The 16277-nt window shown below is 37.8% G+C and overlaps 1 protein-coding gene across 1 annotated transcript in view; it reads left to right on the top strand.

Moving 5' to 3' along the window:
- LOC136238467 (histone acetyltransferase p300-like) overlaps positions 1–14723 on the top strand; it is a 37741-nt gene extending 23018 nt beyond the window's left edge. Inside the window, exons 6-8 of the mRNA XM_066028997.1 lie at positions 13515–14190; positions 14242–14293; positions 14346–14723. Coding sequence (XP_065885069.1) covers positions 13515–14190; positions 14242–14293; positions 14346–14657 — 1040 coding nt within the window. The 3' untranslated portion in view covers positions 14658–14723. The remainder of the gene's footprint in view (positions 1–13514; positions 14191–14241; positions 14294–14345) is intronic.
- The last annotated feature ends 1554 nt before the right edge of the window (positions 14724–16277 follow it).

The raw sequence follows: 16277 nt of genomic DNA, 5'->3' as shown, positions 1-16277 counted from the left end.
AATAATGGCTAAGGCTATGGGCTTGATTTTTTCACTGTTTGACATCACTTCAACCTGAGACGTGCTTTTTGGCATATCACAGTATGTACAATGCACACATCATGAAATTACCTCTGTCCTCCTTTTTTCCCCTTTTCTTTTTACTGACTTCCCAAGGTGTCAATTCGTGGTAGTGTGATGCATGGCTTCTTTATGTTTGTAAACAGGAATCATCTGTATCTTCCATGCTGAGTGGATTGATTGCAGAGGTGCTTCTGATACTGTTCTTCATTTGTAATGCAATGTAGTGGGCTGAAAATAGGTGAAAGCAAAGCGTATTGGACACTTCACTTTTGAGTCAGTAGTTGATAGTTGGGGTGCACGAATCATCTGTATTTTTTGTGGTGACTGGATTGATATCAGAGGTGCTTCTCTTACTGTTCTTTGTGTAACAGGCTGAACATAGCTGAAAGCAAAACGTAATAACCACTTCACTTTCAAGTTAGTAATTGATAGCTGAGGCGCATGTTCAGACAAAACATTAACTTCTGCACCATCCTTTTCTTTGATATGGTTGGGTTGCCAGTCACAATAAACTAAACAAACAAGTATGAGGAAAAATTAGGAATTTTAAGTTCGATTAGTGTCATATAGTCGATAAAAAAGTAGGGAAACAAGGGATGTCGCCTACACCTACAGATATACTAGTGAACATTTAATCCCTAATTTAGTCCCAAAACTCTTAATTTTTCCTTTTACTTGTTGTAATGTTCCCATTTATGTAGTTTATACAATTTTTCCTGACATTTGTCTGACTTCTATTCACCAGAGAACATATTAGCATGATAAACATGTAACCCTCAATGAGCAAACTGGCCATTTTGCATTCATATGCCCATTACACAGCCATATTCACAGAGAATCATTTGTGAAGCATACCTCCAATCAATCTATGTATTTACTTTGACTGTTGGAGGCAATACAGACAATTCCCCTTTAAATTTTATCACACAGTGTGATATTGTAGTGTGTGTTTACCTGTAGTAAAACTTGGCTCAAATAAATGTCAGGTCCTAAATGGAGTCCACCAAGGTCTCTTATGAGATTACAATGGGCATAATTTGCAGAACAAAAGGCTCACTACAACTAATGAAATTGTGACATGTCAAATTGATGTCAACAGCAGCTGCTACAAGATTTTTCTGCTGGCTTACAAGTGGATTATAAGAAATAAAATCCCAGACATCTATGCAGATAAATGTTGTACTGTATAATAGAGATCACAAAGGTTTGCGTTTTCCCACCAAAAAAGATCAATAGCTTTACATTTCCTCCAAGATTACTTAGTGGGATTGGTTATATTCATACTCAAATATAACTTGTACTTGTATGATTATCAACAACACATAAAGCCATTGATGCATAATTTGTAAAGCCGTTGGTGTGCTACACACTTTTGCACTACAAGCGTAAAGAATGTGACACAAAGAAAGACAATATAGAAACTTGTATCAGGTTTCTTCGAAAAATTTAAAAAAAAACTCTAATTGGTGATGTCCGTAATTACCAAGGTGCAGATAGGCAAATATTGAGATCACTGGTGGTTTTCGAATCCTTGAAGATGCTGTATTAAGTATTACAGGTGTTTAAGTGTTTTAGACAGTAATGCGTGAGTAGAAAATAATTTAGTGTGTCAGTCCCTTATGCACTAAGGTGGTTTTAGGAATATTTCCACACATTTAATGTCTGGTAAGTAATGATAACACATTTACAAGGTAAGCACAGTAAAAACTGTTGTCAAATAATTTCAACTTGATTCCAGTAAAATTACTGTAAGCGTAAACCTTACTTCTAATTCTAAGAAACCATTCATCTAAGCTATAACATTTAAGCACTTATTATCTTCTTTTAAGCATCCACATAAATAAGTCATCTTACGTACATATGTTTCTTAGTGTTTGCATCTATTTAAAAAAAATACTGTTATTTTGTAAAAGTTGAGTGAAATTGATCCCACAATGTAATGTTATGCTTGTTGATCAGGTTTTAACATTTTGCACACTGAAGTACTGCAACGGGTTAGTTGGTTATATGCTACCTTGGCTGATCACCTTGCTAGATTTCTGCTTTATAAATGAAAATTCCAGTTTAAACCTGCCTTTGTAATTTCATTGATATACCAATAGAAGTACTAGATTTTTCTAGAACATCTATGTATGTTCTATTAGAAATTCTCAAAAAAAAAAATGTGCACTGTATTAGAGTAGTATTACAATAATATCATCAAATATTGAAGTAAATCATGTAATACAATACATTTATAAGTCTGTCTTCAATAAGTATTGTTGAGTCTGTAGAAAGAAAGGAATGTGAGTAAAACAAACCCCAAAGTTGCTGGTTTTGGGGCCTTACAAAGTACAAAAAGAAGTGAAATCCATGTAAAGCTGTGAAAAAATGACCATTTAATGATTACAAATTTTATGAGCCTTGTGGCAACCAGGTCAGCCATAATGTCAGAGTGAGTTTGCTGAGTGGAGCAACACGTGTCTTGACTATGACAAATGACACTTCAGTGCCTTGTTGGAACTAAATTACTGCTCCATATGCCTTTAAACTATCATCTGTAAAGTCATGGATTTTCTGAGTGTTGCAGTCATTATCATTGGTAAAATAGTGTCTGGAGATTGAACCATGGACTTCCTTCTTAGGTTGTCAGCAGTGTTGTTCAACTGTTCCCTTATAGGTGGTTCTAGTGATTCACATTCATTTGCCGAAGTTACTGCATCGACAGTTTAACCGGAGATAAGAAGACAAGTGAATCAAAAATCTTAGATGAAAACTGTGGCATGTTTCACTTAATAACTACAAAATCAGAATCAGAATTCAGCTGTTTTAATATGAAACACACTCGGTCTGTTGATACATTCTAGTATATGTCCAACAAGTTGACTGTCTGGCTAGACTTAGCAACTTTTCCTTGTGTGTAATGGTTTGTAACTGTGGACTGTTGGATGTCCAACTTCTCAGATTGAAGTTTGCTTCAAACGTATAAGCTCTGGCTTGTCTAAAGTATAGCACTTTCCTCTTTAGGACCTCACATTGTCTATATAATAGATTTTGCATCATGTGGCTACTGAGGTGTAAATGAAGAGTAGCACATTCAGCATGAAAGGTGAGCTTGCTGATCCAAACAGCATTGCCTTAAAACGATAAACATCAAATTTACACTCTAGGCCCTGTGGATTTGACAGCCAAAAAAGTGGGTAAATTTTCAATCATCCTCATAAAGCTTAACACTTAGGAAAGCTTTCTCAGTGCCAGTGATCAAGCCAAACTTGTGGACCCTAAAACAAAGATCATTCACCAATAATGGTCCAAGTTCTAAACAGTCATTAAGACTTAAGAAATTGTTGGACATTTGACAACTACAATCATATACCACACGTATTAGTATCATACAGTACGATAGTACTGTATATTAGGGACATCGAAGGTGTGGGGGCGATCCGTGATATAATATAACCCAAAAACCTGCCGCGATTTTTCCTCACAACGACATGACAGTATTGGTTGGGTAAAACGAAGCCCAAAAGTGTCTTCAGATCGACACGAAACGTTTCCGTCAAGTTGCTACAGAATTTTAAAAAAATTTAGTCAATGGAATTTTCTACTGCCTACCTGCCTGACACCTTCAGTCAAGCGTAGCGGAAAACTGGCTACAGCTACAGCCCTAATTCTTTCGCAGAAACATTCCTAGATCGCTTAAGAAAAAACCTTTGGTATATTGATAAACATACAATGCTTGCGCTATTGTCTTACCTTTTATCATGGCCATCAGTCAAGGTTCTACCGCTAAGTGTTAATAGACTACAGTACGGCTTCCATACCAGTGTATATTGCGTCAAACTATTCGAATACACATGGTCGCCGGTTGTACCAAAAACACATGCGTACGTCAGACTCACTGTTGATATCGATCAGAGAGAGCAACTCACGGCGAACTAGTTTATTTAGTAACAATGTTAAACTGAGTCGGGTCTGCTTTACAGATTATTCGGGTCTGACCCCACATGCTAAATTAAATGTGGACGTGTTACCACACGTCATAGCGTAGCTCTGCTTCTTTCGTGAGCCATGCCCACTTATGTAAATTACAGTTTGTAGACAAATGGTAGCCACGTCCATTCATCAGTGTGTAGGTATGCACGGATCCACACCCACTTACGTAAATTACTGTCTGTAGACATATGGTAGCCACGCCCATGTAGATGTGCACGAATCCATGTCCATTATTATCTGCAGGCTTATGTAGAGCCACGCCCACTGATCAGTTGTTATTGTATGAGTCATAATCTAGTATAATAGTAACTCAGCAGATATTTAGTGGTCATGAGCTTGCAAAAAAACTTTACAAACAAGTATAAGAAAAAATTGGAATTTTAAATTAGATTAGGGATGGTGTATAATACTGCAATAAAAAGTACTGAAACAAGCTGGATCGGAGTAGTATGTAATGTCCAAATACTGTAAAACTATAAGAAGTGAATATCCCTACTGTGCATTGAGTATACTTGTAGTAATAGAATCCTCTTGATATGATGGTGAAGTATGTAATGTGCTTGGTCATTTTGATGTTGAGCTATCTTTCTCCACAAACCCTCTTCTCTCTTGTTTTTTGATAGTGTGACCATTAGTTATCATAAGTTCTGGAGTGCTAGCTAGTTGATCCTTCATTTGCATACTTCACAGTTTGATGGTAATGGAGTATAGTCTTCTTTCCAAAGAAATTTAACTAAGTAGGAGCCATTTTCTTGACGTGTGATTGTCTTCATGTAAGTGTTCATAAATTGGTCAGAATTTTTCACTAGAAGTAATGTTCCATTGGATTCTATTGCCCAAAACCTTTCAACAGTTTGATTATCATTCTGAAGATCACTGTGAATGCCAGTGTGCATGCTTGTGACTGTATTAGAGAGGGATGAGGGAGTTAGTGGTCCTGATAGAAGATAGTCTAGTTTTGAATGTACAGCTATAGGTCCATTTCCTCATATTATTATGTGGTCTTCAACAATCTTCCAATAGTGATCAATTCCGATTGGTAGAGATATATCAAAATGACTGTTTTGCTTCATTATGGGGTAAGCTAGGTTCTAAGGTAGGGAAGCTCTCGTAACATTAAAGTTGTGTAACACTGGAGGGAGGCTGGTACTGACAGAGATACCTGTATGACTTACAGTTGTAGTATCTGTTACATACACATGCTGTATCAGCTCCAAATGCAGCTAGAGAAACATTCTCCTGTCTACTTGGTGTTAACTGCAAGGTGTTTGCCAACCTCTTGGAGATTAAAGAGCGCTGAGCACCTTTGTCAAACAAAATGTTAGCAGTATTTCTGCCTGTTTTAAATACTACCCTAGCTATAACAGTCTTCAGTAGGCAAATGGAGCCGTTGCTACTGTAGCTGCTAGTTTATACATATCACTCACTAGGAATTGACTTTGTTTCATTTGACTGTGTCTTGTGGTCATTAAGAATTTAATTGTTTTGGTTTGGTACTATCAACATTACAATACTGGTGTGATGTTTACTGTTACATTTCTGCAGTGAGTTGGGATGTGCATTTACTGACTCCATGTTTACCTGAGCAATTAAAAGATAGACTTTCTTTCTTGATATGTTCTAGGTGTTTCCCTGCACTAATGCACCACATCACGGTGGTTAGATATGTTTGTGACCTTGCAATATACATATAAGCTTCTTATTGGGTTTACCTCGATCTATGGTTGCCACCTTTAGCATGGGAGAATATCATAGGTGAAGAACTATCAGTTGGTAAATGGGTAGTAGGTGTAAACACTCTCTGTTCAAGAATTTATATCTCTCTCAACAAGGCCTCACTAAGATCCTCAATGCTCCACTCTGACCTATAATGCCAGAAATAACGGTCGACCATCAGCATTTTCCAAGCAAATTCCCATTTCAACCGACCATTTGGTGATTTGTTCGGTCGAACAGCAGCAGAAGCAAAAATAGATGTCACAATAAACACAATTAACAGTAACAATTTACCATTGCCAAATAATGATATGACTAAAACTCAATCAAGCTATAACCGGTGTCACGCCAGAATGAGTTACTCAGCGTCCCAGCAATTTTGTGCAGGGATCACATGATCATGTGTAAAGCAAGGACTGTTGTAATACTTTGGTGCACACGTTGACAGTCTGTGAAGATGAAATTGTGGCTGTGTATGTTGCTTCATGAAAAACAAAGGCATAGGGTGAAAAGAGTTTAGTATACACAGCAAAGATGCACACATTTTTGATTAACGAAATTTAGTAGGAGCCCATATAAAAATAGGCTACTAAAATGTATGTGGTGGAGTCAGAAATGTTTGTAGATGTTACATGTGATGGTTATGTCACAGTGTGCAAATTAAGGATTGTTCCTGCTGTCCACTAGTATCCTGTCTGTCACTGAAACTCATCAGCTGCTGTAAAACTTTCGTACACACTGTAAAGGGTATTCCCAATGATACAAGATCTGGAAATGACCTATATAGCAAATTTGGTTTTGCTACATAGGACATACGACCACTCAATGCTAAATGCTTATTTCTGGCACTGACCTATTGTTCTTTTCTCATTAATTTATTTTTATTATTAGTACTTGGTTGTATAACTAGGCCCGGGGCAAATACAACCAAGTACAATCACCAACGGGACAACCTACTAATGGGGCATGTTGTTAGAAGTATTGTGCTTCTGTGACAAAGTGATCTCACTCCTGGCACTGAAAGGCTTCAGGTTGAGAGTTATGTATTTTCACACACAAACTTATTAGCTGAAAACTGTGCCGGCGTTAACGTTCTCCACACAATGGCTTGCCAGGCCCAATACAAAACTACTGGTAGCTGAGTGCCAGTAAATTAATGGTGTGGCAATGGCATATTGATGTGTAACACAATACTGTACTACATACAGGAGATGCAGTTTGTACCATACAACTGTATGCAGCAATGTATTATTGGCATTGAGCACTGGAGATGGAAATAATTCAGCTAGCAAGCCAGAACAGAAGTATAAAAAATAATACAAATACACAACAATCATGTTAACATACCCTTAATCTTTTTCATCACCTGAAACGTGTCCACTGGCACCTGGCATGGCCCCTGTGGATGACAGAATGAGAAATGAAAAAATCGAGGCCATAAAAATTTCAAACACAAACTCCTCCCAAGTTTTCCCCTGATTAGCTTCAAACTCGCTAGACCAACTACCCGTCCAAATCAATGTGTCATAAGGTGGTTTTCGTGTCTATCATTATGTGCTAACCTTGGTTGCAAGATACTTATCACTGTCAATGGCCATTATAAGTTTACAATACGCATACGGCGTTCCGGTATATATGCGTTGCTAATAGAAATCAGATGACGTCTTGGTTAAACCATCTAAAAGCTTACAATGAGATAGAATCAATCACTTTGTCATGATTTAACCAATCATATCAGCGAATTTGATCATGTGATCTGCTATCATCTGACAAGCACACCCACCAATATAAAAGGAGAGTGGGTACGGCAACTCTACAAGTCCAATCAGGCTACTTGATAGAGACTACAAAAGGAAGATTTGCTGGCAATACACACTCTGCACCCTGCTGCGCTGTCCACTACAAGGATAGATGTCCTGAGGCCTACACCACTGTGTGCTAGATGAAGTATAGCTACTGTGACAAGAAGACAAGCAGGTCAGGGACTATAGACAGATGTAAAACGGAGGATTACCAGCATACCACTGCAAGGGAGAAGGAAACAGTCCAGATCACACGTATCTGCCTGAGCAATACATCCACACTTTCCCCTAATTACTAAGTAGCAGCATTGAACACCCGGCCTATCAGTGCTGACTACCTTCTTGCTTACAGCTGATTAAGTTGCATACAGCACATTACATAATTATATAAACACTTTGCTATACAATAAATAAACAACACAACTAGAGGTGTACCGATATGGGTTTTTGGCATGTACCGATATCCAATATTGATGCCACCAAAAGAAGCCGATAACCGATAGCCGATCCGATATTTGCATTACAGTTTTAAGCAAACAAAAGTGTACATTTACCTACAACATGTGCATGTATTCATTGCTATACACCTGTGGTGGTATACAGCTTGAGTTTCTATTGTGCAATCCAGACAATTAGGTACCCACAAACATTTTTATAAATACTCCCATGAAGCCTTAAACAGATATTTCTGCATTACTCCGCATTCTATAAATGGCTTGTGAGAAAGCTGGTACAGCAAGTTTCCTTGGTTATCCTGTGAACCTTCTTTTTATTACAAAGGTACTCAACTGCTTCATTTGTAAAGACCGTGATAAGCTTTACAGCAAAAAACACTAGAATAACGTATATTTGTTTTGCTTCTCGTAGCGTAGCACTTGTTGCAGAGTGAACAATAAGCCATTGGCACTAAAGTGTCACATGGATAATGTAGAAAGCCAGTGCATAATCCGGTTATGCACAAACCATTGCCACTGTATAAATATCAGTAGCAATATCGATCCTCCTGCTGTTCTGTACTGATACCGATATTGGTAAAAATTACCATATCAGTGGCCGATATTTTAGCTGATCCGATTATCGGTACACCTCTAAACACAACAGTCCGCCACGCACAGAGAATAACAAAATAGTACACACAAATAAGAATTACAATTCAAGTTCCAAACTGTCAGTACAGGCCAAGACAATGGCAGAATATTGCAAATAGCATCAGTATAATTGATATTGATCCTCTTGCTTATACACATCACTGCAGAACATAGTAATGAATATAACACAACAGTAGCTATAACAATGCAACAGTCCCATGTACACAGTACCTTGACTAGGGTGGAGAATGGAATTCAATTCAGTTACTCTAATAGAACACATACTGACAACAAATTAATAAATGGTCAGTAGAGTTGCAGATGCCATATGACCACTGATCTATTGTATGTGTAAATGCAAGTTGAATTAGAATAGCTCTTAGCAACAAATCAGTTTGCCCAGACATGATCACACTCAGATACTCTATTCTGTTAGTTTGTGCAACACCGAAGTGGAATACACATGCTCAACAACACCACTTCAACACCATCCCAATTGTGACTGGCATTTGTTTCAGTGTCACTCAAAAAAAACAAAAAAGCAACTCACCATTGTAGAATCATGCATGCACATCAAATATTGTATACTGAATCCTAAAACAAAAACAGCCTTGGGGCTGTAAAAAAAAGGGTGCTACCAAGCAAAGTAGGATCAATCAAACAAGTTTATTCAACATGACTGGTAAGAACAAGGACTGATATCAAGTTGCGGCCAAGTAGATTGGAATATTACCATGACCAATCTGTTAAACAACTGGTAAGAACAAGGACTGATATCACATTGCGGCCAAGTGAATGCAGTATTACCCATTCTCTTTGTATCTAGCTATAGCTACATAATAAAACTAGAGCAAATGCACATGCAACACACTACCAAGTGGCCAACTGACAATTTAATAACAGTTGCAAGTGTATTTGCTCTAGTTTTATTATGTAGCTATAGCTAGATACAAAGAGAATGGGTAATACTGCATTCACTTGGCCGCAACTTGATATCAGTCCTTGTTCTTACCAGTTGTTTAACAGATTGATCATGGTAATATTCCAATCTACTTGGCCGTAACTTGATATCAGTCCTTGTTCTTACCAGTCATGTTGAATACGCTTGTTTGATTGATCCTACTTTGCTTGGCAGCGCCCTTTTTTTACAGCCCCAAGGCTGTTTTTTTTTGTTTTAGGATATCACACATTTTTTGTGAGCAAGACCAAAAAAATTAATGCATAAAGCTAATAGCTAGTTTTATACAAGCCACCTTAGGGTATCACAACTGCTTCAACAGTTATATTGTGTGTACTACATTATAGCTTGGGATATGAAGTGGCAAAATCAAAGAATGTAGTTTGGTACAAGTAGGCAGGTACTTGTTGGTATTATAACCTCAGTACCGGTATGGCCTCTAGGCACCATTAAAACCATCAGTGAACCGATTGAGTAAAAGGCCATTTCTGAGCAGGTGAGAATGTGCACCAAACTTCTTATTATACTGGATTGTCCCTTGAAACGCGCAACTAAACAAATCTGTATTGTGGGCTGCGTTAGCTCAGTACTTTAGACCCATTATTAAATAACAACTGAATAATAAACACTTACGAGAATAGTATGAATGATAGCAAGTTCATTGAGTTTACTACACTGATCATGTTCACCTAGCGTTGATGCTAACAGCCGAATTAATTGCACCAAGTTCACCGACTGTAAATAAATGCTATGTAGAGGTGTCATAAATTTAAGATAGGGTTCTAAAAGACCGTAAAATAAATCAGCAATTAGTGTAGGCAACTTTATGATCATGTATGGAAATTAACTCACCATTTTTCAGAAAAACTGCAGGTCATAATCGAGCGAAACTACTCCAATGTTTAATTACACATCAAAGATTGTCCCACGGAGCGGAAGAGTGAATGAATCAAACTTTGAGAAAATTGCTTATGGTGGCTCTCACAAGAGAGGTGGAGTTCCAAGATTTGTACTGAAGAAACTTAACTAGCCAAAGAATTTATGATAGCAAATCCAAGGCTGTGGAATAATCACAGTGTAAGATATAAGAGTAAAAAAAATGGGTGGCTTGTGCTAACGAGTATGCGAAGAAGAAGGAGAAGAATACAACGTTTTTAGCAAAATTTCATGCGGTGTTACTAAAATATAACAGGGGTTAATTACTTAGTGATACGCTTATATAACAATATACCAAAGGTTTTGTTGTATCACAAGTTTTTTTTTTTACAAAAGAATAGTTTTAAGGGTAGGTTTTAGGTGTGCATTCTATTAGAGTTAGTCGTTCGTGTAAATAACTCACGGTAGTCGTGTGCCCTACTTTCCTTGGCTGCACGACTCACTACCATGAGTCTTGATCACAGGGGCGGATACAGGTGGGGCTCTTGACCCCCCTCCAAAAATTTTTAGTATACCAAGATCAAGATACTCTAATAGAGCAGTCACTCTAATAAACAGTCACAGTATCAGAGCAGTGTGTAGCGAGCTATGTAAGGATTTATATGTATTATCAGCGATAGATTCGTAGCCCCAAGTGCATCAATAACTACATGAATTATCCTTATTTTCTTGATGTTCTAATTCTATTCTCAGATTCTGATACTTGGAAATCTTCTTATCTTCCTTCTCTATAACCCGTTTATCAGCAGGAACGGACACATCAAAAAGGGTTACAAGATTCTTGACAACAGTGAGATCTGGCCTACAAGCACTAACAATATGATCACAAAAAATGTTAAAGTCCCAAAGTACGTATCTTCACTAGATCATTCTCAATAAAAGGGGCAGGATCATGATTCCACCATTGTGTACAACAATTCAAGGAATATTTGTGACATAGCAGCCAATGAAGATACTTAAGCACACGGTCATGTCTTAATTTGTACAAAGTTCCAGCAAGTTTAGAACAACCCGATACCAAATGCTTATTATTTTTTTCCCCGGGCAAAATGTGAGTACGTAATTTTTTGGGGATAAAAACTATATAATTTTCCTTCCTATGTCTTTCTTCACGTCCATGACCTATTTTTAAATGCATATTACAATGATAACGCAAATTTGCTTCTTGTAGGTTCACTTTGCCATTGATCTTCTGACTTAGTCTCTGCAAGGCTAACCAACATGTTAACAAGTATCCAATCTATTCATGTTAACACATTCATTTGGAAACCCTATATCATTACCTATATTTAACCACAGTATATTAGGTTCATACCAGAGCAACAATGTTGTTATGTACCACTGTGTACTTGACTTATTGTGATCACATAGCAGCACAAAATCAGAAGCCATACTATTATTGACCACAGCATGCTATACACTGCCTATAGTTGGATATGTCAAAGCTGTATAGTACAAAGAACATTCAATAGTAGAAACAATACACTGGTGTTTGCTAGCTCTGATAATATTAGCTGACTACTTAATAGCTACTGTACATGATAACTAACTTGATACACATGTATAGTACCGTGTAATATAAAACACCACCAGTACCTCTTATTATCATTTTAGCTATCCATAAATGGATTTATACAAGGTAAACAAGCTAGAGTAAAAATAATTATACAGTATGATAGTACTGTATAGTAGGGACCACAAAGGAGTGGGCATGGCCCATGAAAAACATCAACCAAAAACCAGCTTGACGACAATGAAGCAGTATTGGCTAGGTAAAACTAAGCCCAACCAAGTCTTCAGATTGACCCGTAATGCTTTCAACAAATTGCTATGAAATTTTAAGAAATTATATTAAACGGAATTTTCTGGTGACTGACTGAGTAACTGATGCCTTCAGACAAGCATAACTCGATAACGGCTAAGGCTACGGGCTTGATTTTTTCACTATTCAACGTCGGTTTGGCCTTTTGGCATACTGCAGTACGTACAATGCATTCTTCATGGCTTACCAGTGTCCTCCTTTGTGTCCCATTCATCTTTTCTGACAGTGAAAAGTGTCGATTTAGTGGTAGCATGTGATGACTTCCCTTGGTAACAGAAATTGTCTGTATTTTTTATAGTAGCTACTTTGATTCCAGTGGTGCTTTTTGAACAGTTCTTGATTCATAATGCTGTGTAATGGGCTGACAATGAAGCGTAATGGATACTTCACTTTTTAGGTGATAATTGATAGCTGGGTCACGCGGCGCCATTTCTTTCCTTTGATGTGGTATGCGTGGGTTCACCAGTCATGATGATTTTATTTTACAAAAAAGTTAACAAACAGGTACATGTACTCAAAAAATTTGGAATTTTCAACTAGAGTAGGGACCATAGTACATCAATAAAATGTACTGAAACAAACTGGAGTAGTGCACGATATTTAATCACAGTAAAACAATAAGAAGTGATATATCCCTACTGTGCATGGTATCTCGAGCACAGTAAGGATATAACATTTCTTATTGTTTTACTGTCATTTAATATCGTGCACTACTCCAGCACTTTTATCAATGTGCTATGGTCCCTACTCTAGTTGAAAATTCCAAATTTTTTTGTGTACTTAGTTAAAAAATTAAAACATGGGAATAGAGATCACTGAAAAAAGTAAAGAAACAAGAGTCAAACAAGCCAGCATGTTAAACACACAGAGATCTCTCAAATAAACATTTATACAGAAACATTCTTAGTACTTATCTGACCCTGATTTATGGAGAAACTACTGTTTTTTCCTTAGTTTCTACCATATCCATTGAGTCCAAGTAGAGATCTCTGTGTATTTAACATGCTGGCTTGTTTGACTCTAGTTTCTTTACTTTTTCAGTAATCTCTATTCCCATGTTTTAATTTTTAAAATTATTTTTACATACTGTACACAATTATGGCAAGACTTTTTATCCATCTCTCAATTCACTGTATGTTCTTGTTAATCCTTAGGTACAGATTTGGGTGGATATCCAATGGGTAATGACCCAAGGTATGGTGGTCCATCTTCCTTGCAACAACAGGGAATGTTTGGGATGAACACAGCCCAAAGAGCTGTGGATCATGGTGGCTACCCCATGAATCATGGCATGATGTCTCAACAACAGATGGGTTACTGCAGTACCCTTCAGTCAGCCATGACAAACCAGGGAATGATAGTGGAACCTTTCACAGCCTCAGTTAGTCCAAATGCAGTATTGGGAGTTGGTAACAATCCCCAAATGATCAGCAGTATGAACTCTCATGCTGGAATGAACCCGTACCCACCAGGAATGTTGAACAGATCTCAACCTCACCAACAACAGCATCAAAAACGATTACTGCCGCAACTACAGCAGCAACAAATCACCAGGACAGTTAGTGGCATTACTTCTCCAGTTTCAAGAACATATATCGGATCCATTAACACAAATATAAACCCAACATTATTCCAACCATCAAGTAGCAACAGCAGTTTAAAAGCATATAATCCTTCACCCAACATTGGAGGTCATCTTGTTGGGCAGATAATGGCTGACCAAAAGCAAAACAATCTCAGTCCTTATCAGTATGGTACTCCCTTTTGTGTACCCAATAATGTTACTGCCAGAGAGCCACATTTTCAGTACACACCATCACAATTACCCAGGTATTATTCTTTAACTTAAACAATTAATGTATATGCTTTTGTTTCCTATAGTAACTTTAATGATGCAACTTTACTATCAAATCAGTGGAATACTACCTCTCAGGTATGCATAGCAGTAGTAAACTTGTATTAACAGATTTTTTATTTAAATTTAGGTTGTAAATAGTGATGATGTGGCAACCACTGCTTTGACTTCAAATTCTAACTCAGAACAACTATCAGAAAGTTACAACTCTCTAACCTCCAATATGCAACCGTCATCTCCCAGTTATTTTGTGAAGCGGCAGCTGCAGCTGCAGCAGCAGTGGCAGCAGCAGCGGCAGCAGCAGCAGCGGCAGCTGCAGCAGCAGTGGCAGCAGCAGTGGCAGCAGCAGCTGCAGCAGCAGCAGCGGCAGCAACTATTGGGTGAGGCTGTTTGTGTGGCATTCTATTTCAATTTCTCCTTCATTCATTTACAATACGTATGAAAATACACACTCTGTGCATTTAGAAGTATTGTATATGTGTACCGTAAATCGGGTTATTTTCTACGATAATAAATTTTCGAGGTTAGCTACATCCATAAAAATTTAACACGCAAATATAAACAAACAGCAAAAAAATTTTCGCACATGATTTAATTTTAACTGGCATGTGAGTAATGTAATGGCTACTGCTAAAACCCACGAGGTGTTAAACTAGATGGATTTGTTTAGGTATTTAAGAGAAAATCGCGTGATGGGGGTCTACCTGATCCTACCGGGCCACTGTCTTCCCGTATACCATCTCGGGTTATTGCACAAGCAAACCATTTAGTTCAAACCACTCAGGGTTTCGGTATTGAAAAGACACGTGGCTCATATAGTAGGTAATAAACCGCTCGTATTAAACATAGCCATATTTCTGATTGAACGTACTGTCGGTTCACTCAGGGCAATCGTTAACTACAGAAATGTGTTACTGCTGCAACTCCATGAAAATATGCGTATCTTCCAATGTCTGCATGCTGCTGTGGGGTGAACCTATATGATAAAGGTGATTGTAAAGCAACGTATATTTGTGTGTTACTTATCTTGGAATGCTAACGAGTAGGAGGATGTGGCTAAAATGGTTAATAGACACTGGGCATATTCACTTCTAAAGAGAATGAATTTTGTGTGGCACAAAGCAACCACCTCTAAAAGCAAGCACACCCCATTTGATTATGCTGATCTTAAGAAATCCTTTCTGTAGTCTGTTGTAGAGACTGTTACTATGGAAGAGATTTCACCACAGCTTATATTGAATTGGGATCAAACAGGCATAAACATTGTTCCCTCATCTTGTTGAACTACAGAAGAAAGAGGTTCAAGGAGGATTGAGCTGATTGGCTTAAAAGACAAACGTCAGATTACCGCTGTCTTTTGCTGTACCATAGAAGGTGATTTTCTACCAGTACAACTAATATATAAAGGGACTACAAGTCCTAAACACAAGTTCCCAGCAGGGTGGGATATAACTCATTCAAAGAAACAATGGTCAAATGAAACCACCATGATCCAGTACATACAAAATGTCATTATACCATATGTGAACAGCGTTCGAACAGATGACAGTGAAGCAGCTCTGATAATAATGGACAATTTTAAAGGTCAAACAGCACCATCTATAACTATCCTGCTGGAAGAAAATAACATTCATGTGCGCTTGCTTCCACCAAATACAACAGACAGATTGCAGCCATTAGATGTTGCAATATACAAGCCTGCAAAAGAGTTCTATAGACAGAAATTTCAGGAGTGGTACTCTAAACAAGTTTCTTAGCAGATTGATGAGTTAGATGGTCGTGTCATGGCACTACAACCTGTAAACCTGGGTCTTCCCATAATGAGGGAGTTAGGAGCAAAGTGGATAGAGGAGATGGCCGAGTACTTCAGTCTCAATTTGTGGTCTGAGGATTCATATGCACTAGGATTTCTTTAGCACTGAAGAGGATTCTGAAGAGGATACTAGTGATGATGACTATGAGGAAGATGACGACGATAACGAAGAGGCCAGTGAAGAAGAAGAAACCAGTAAGGAAGAACAGGCTAGCGATGAAGATGAGAGTAGTGCTGAGGAAGAAGCTG

Source organism: Dysidea avara, chromosome 11, assembly GCF_963678975.1.
Source record: "Dysidea avara chromosome 11, odDysAvar1.4, whole genome shotgun sequence".
Classification (NCBI taxonomy): domain Eukaryota; kingdom Metazoa; phylum Porifera; class Demospongiae; order Dictyoceratida; family Dysideidae; genus Dysidea; species Dysidea avara.
This window is presented reverse-complemented; position numbering and strand designations above follow the sequence as displayed.